This window comes from Mandrillus leucophaeus, unplaced genomic scaffold, assembly GCF_000951045.1.
Source record: "Mandrillus leucophaeus isolate KB7577 unplaced genomic scaffold, Mleu.le_1.0 Scaffold702, whole genome shotgun sequence".
NCBI lineage: Eukaryota > Metazoa > Chordata > Mammalia > Primates > Cercopithecidae > Mandrillus > Mandrillus leucophaeus.
In genome coordinates, this window is record NW_012107609.1 from 27,668 (window position 1) to 32,121 (window position 4,454).

At 42.7% G+C, this 4,454-nt stretch overlaps 1 protein-coding gene across 1 annotated transcript in view; it reads left to right on the plus strand.

Annotated features, from left to right (window-relative positions):
* Nucleotides 1-427: 427 nt before the first annotated feature.
* The window catches only part of SDHA (succinate dehydrogenase complex, subunit A, flavoprotein (Fp)), a 19,141-nt gene continuing 15,114 nt past the window's right edge, over nucleotides 428-4,454 (plus strand). The window contains exons 1-3 of the mRNA XM_011964738.1: nucleotides 428-535; nucleotides 3,377-3,463; nucleotides 4,189-4,350. Coding sequence (XP_011820128.1) covers nucleotides 428-535; nucleotides 3,377-3,463; nucleotides 4,189-4,350 — 357 coding nt within the window. The remainder of the gene's footprint in view (nucleotides 536-3,376; nucleotides 3,464-4,188; nucleotides 4,351-4,454) is intronic.

A 4,454-nucleotide genomic window follows, 5' to 3' on the forward strand; every position in this document is an offset into this window, starting at 1 on the left:
AGTGTTCCTCCTGCAGCCTCAGACCCTGCCAGCGGCGGAGGCACCTCAGACAAGATGGCAAGATAGCGAAATTTAACCAAAATTTAGTCTTGGGTTTTGTAAAAGTCTTTTTATCTATGAAGTTAGCTTTTCCTACAGAAATTCTGCCTGCAAGCAGTATATTTATCGGCATTTCAGATAGGCTTTTATTCTTGAAGAATTGGAGTTTACAAAGGAACAGCGTAATCAAATTAGCAGAAAAAGAATTCATGATAGCCAACTGAGAAATGTGTTTGGAAAACAGATGCTGAGGATAATTTCAGTAAAGTCCAGAGAGAATTTTTAAATCAAATTTTGGCCAGTTCTGTGGTGTTTTTGATCATTCTATATTTACAGCTGATTTCAAGTGACGAACTTTTCAGACTTATTTTGCTTTTGGTTTCTTTTTATGTCCCGGTGCACTGACACAGCTTCCAAACTGTTCGAAAGCAGTGTAATCAGAGGAAAAGTAAAACCAAGAAACTTAAATAGTTACTGGGTTAACTGCTTACTTCAGGTGAAGTTTTTCAAATCCCTTAATATGAATATCCAGTATATGGGTTCTAGGACAAATTGATTTCTTTGAATGGATTGTTCTGAATGTGTTTAATGGTGTTCTAGAAATACATTATTTAGGCCATTATAGTAGTAAATATTTGCTTTGCTTCTTGGGATAATTGTAACAACAATGGCATTCCATTCTGCATTCTTCATGATGTTTTTCCTGATTTATTTGAAAAATTGTGGCTTGGTTTTGATATGAAACCTGGATATTAATATTAGCTGGGAGTCTCAGAGATTTTTCCCAAGGGTCTTTAGATGGGGGCCAAGTCCAGGATCCAGAGGCAGCTGGCCTCCTTGAATCCCCTCTGAGGTTCCGTCTTTCCGTGGGGTTAGTGGGGATTCTGTGGGTAATGTTTGAAACCTTTGGTGGTGCTCTTGTGAACCAGGGCTCACAGCCTGTGCACAGTAGCCATGTGTGAATTGTATTTTAAGTATCCCTGTTTTTAAAACAATAAACACTAAAAGTCTAGTGAGAATAATTACACATAGTTGTAAAAGAATCAGTGAGTATACCACCGCCCCCAGTTCATTTTCCATGAAAGCAATTCCTGTTTCTGATACCGACTCCTGGTGTTTGTAAGACCTCTGTTTCTTTAGCGGATGTGCAGGTTGTGCAGGTGCATTTTTATCAGTTTTAGACTTCTTGCCGGGAGAGGGAATTTAGTTCACTTAAACTACCCTACTTCCGCTTCTTCCTGATACGGTCATGCGTGTTTAGGTTCTTCGCTGGCTGCTTTTGTGATTGTGTGGGTTGTACATGCAGATTAGTTTCTTGCTCGTGATTTATAGTTGCATTTGATTAGATGAGGACCCCTCACTTTGGTAGATTTCGGGATTAATGTCTCTGCACTTCTTTTCCCCCTCCAGCTCCTAATTCAGTTGTCTGAAATTCCATATTGTTAAGCAAGGTCTAATATTCCTTTTATATGTTCCCCATTTTTTTCTTAGAGGAAATGTTTGATAGTTTCTCCTAAAAAAATTAATAATTGGCACACAAGACTAGTCTTGTGTCAAAACTAGTTTTCAGTTTTATCTAAAGACTGAAATTGGCTTAAAGTTGGGCTTTCACATTCAAAACTCTGCCCCAGATTAGATTTAGACACAGAGGGTGAGTGTCCTTGTCCCCAGGGGATGGCGTGATAATTTGTTCACGGTTGTGTTATGGGAGCTGCCCCTTCTAAGCTGGCTCTGTGTGTGTGTGGCCGGGGCGGGCAGTGGGCATTCCACGTCAGCATCCTAGAAAGAACAAATAAACTTTAGTGATCTCACTGTTTCTACTTACAGTTGGTGTAATACACTGTTGTTATTGGTGCTGTTACCTGTGTTAATAGGGCAGTTTACAAAAGTTTCAAGAAAGTTTGTATTAAAATTATTTCAAAGACTTCTTTCTTAAAATATGATTTTACTTTGTCAAAAATTATACTAAGGTGGAAGAATATTTGTTCTTTCTCATTCATTTTCTGAAAAAAGAAAAAACTGAATTAGCTTATGTCAATAAAAACAGACTAGAAATTGGAGAAATGGAGAATAATTTTTTATCCCACATAACAAGTAATTTCTGAATTGCAAGTATTTCTAAATACTTGAAGACATCCCTCACATCCCCTCTTCTGATTGCTGAGTGTATTATTTCCTAAAGCTTTTTTTTTTTTCCTTTTCTCTTTTTTTTTTTTTGGAGACGTTGTCTCGCTCTGTTGCCCAGGCTGGAGTGCAGTGGCAGAGTCTAGGCTCACTGCAACCTCTGCCTGCTGGGTTCAAGCGATTCTCCTGCCTCAGCCTCCCAAGTAGCTGGGATTACAGGTGCCTGCCACCATGCCCGGCTAATTTTTAGTACAGATGGGGTTTCGCCATGTTGGCCAGACTGGTCTTGAACTCCTGACTTCAGGTGATCCACCCACCTTGGCCTCCCAAAATGCTGGGATTACAGGCATGAGCCATTGCGCCCAGCCCCTAAAACTATTCTTTATGATATTTCTGAGACTATTCAGTGGTCTTCTAAAATGCACCCAGCAGAATGGAAAATCTGTCCTCTAAATGACTGGCCAACCTTAGCGTATGGACAGTGTCACCTCTCACACACACAGCCGCTAAAAACTAAACACTAAAACCAGTTTTCTTGGGTAAAGGTTTCTAAGATGGAAAATTTAGGCAGCAAGATGTGTCAAGTTGTAGACGTTGACCAGGAAAAAGCCAGGAGCAGCCAGGCAGGGGAGAGTGTGCATCCACCATCCTCCTGTGTGATGAAGGGATGACACCTCCTCCCTCTGGGCTGTCAGCTTTTACTGCTCCAGAATACAGATCTCCTGATTCAGTGTCCAGTGCCTTTTGAACTGACCACAAGCCCTCATAGACGACTGGAACTGTAATGTGGAAAGGGCTATGCTGGAGCCAGTCAAAATGCTTCATTATTTGCAAAATACCACATACAGTAATACGATATAGATGTCTTCCCCTTCTCCACTAAGTAGATAAATTAAGACTTTACAGAGGAAGTGTGCCTTTTTCATGTGGTATCTGAGTCAGTGAGTGTCCTGTTTGGAAACAGGCTTCATCCTGGTTTTCTGGAGTGTCGAGTCGGGGCGGAAAGGAGGACCGGGGCCTCCGTCCTTCCTCGCCCCTTGGGCTGCCCTTCAGGGTTAAGAAGAGAGTCCCAGCTGAGCTCCCTGGATGCACAGGAGCACCTGGGTACCTAAGAAGGGGAACAGTTTGCAAGGGGAAGTTTAAATTACTGTCCCCCATAGCATCTGTTCCTTCAGGACACTAACCCTCTGCATCTGTGTCTTTGTGTCACCAGTGGCCAGCAGTGTTGCAAACAGGAACCCGAGGTTTTCACTTCACTGTTGATGGGAACAAGAGGGCATCTGCTAAAGTTTCAGATTCTGTAAGTTCATGCTTTTTGTTCCATTATAAATGATTTTTTGGCTTGGGGGTAAGGATCTGTACCAGTTTCTTTTCATATGAGTCATAGACATAAGAGAAAAATTTCTCATAGGTGTCCAATGCATGCTGAAATTATTTTCAGTGTAGTAATACTTAATTGCAAGTACAAACACAAACATAGATGTTAGCATTTTTCTTATATCTCTTAATGTATCTATAAACTAGATTTAAATTTAGATCAAGTAAAGCAATAAAATAAAATGAACAGTATCTGCTGTGATAGATGATAAAATTCCTACTGAAATTAGGACTGTGGGGCCACTCAGGTGTGGGTTCCTTGGTATTTGGCGTGCCTGTTCTCTCTGTTGGAAAACTGAAACTTGCTGAGAAGTTCTTTTCTCGTAGCTCACAATAGCGACTGAATGCTCCTTGGCACCTTCTCAGGCATAAGCACAGGCGCGGCCCTGAAGTAGAGTTGTGGCCCTCAGTCTCATCCCGTGGGACAGACCCTCTACCATTCATAGAATCTGATTGTCAGTCCCTTCTCCACGTGCGAATGTGCCCACTTCTCCCCGCACTGTTCAGGGCTCAGCCCCAGGACAGGATGGAGGCCCTGTGTGCCTAGCAGTTGGTCCTTTGGTCTTTGTCAAGCTCTTCACTGTAACAAGAGTCTTCGTGGTTGGCATAGTGGAGCACGTGATTGACAGGTGCATTTTTCTTTTCCAGATTTCTGCTCAGTATCCAGTAGTGGATCATGAATTTGATGCAGTGGTGGTAGGCGCTGGAGGGGCAGGCTTGCGAGCTGCATTTGGCCTTTCTGAGGCAGGGTTTAATACAGCATGTGTTACAAAGCTGTTTCCTACCAGGTCACACACTGTTGCAGCGCAGGTAAGAGAAAGGTGCCCCGCCGTGCTCCCACTCTGTGCAGGTCCCGCACAGCCTTGCGCTTTCTACCTGGGCAGCCTCCTGCCTCCTCCCCATGCTCCAGCCAC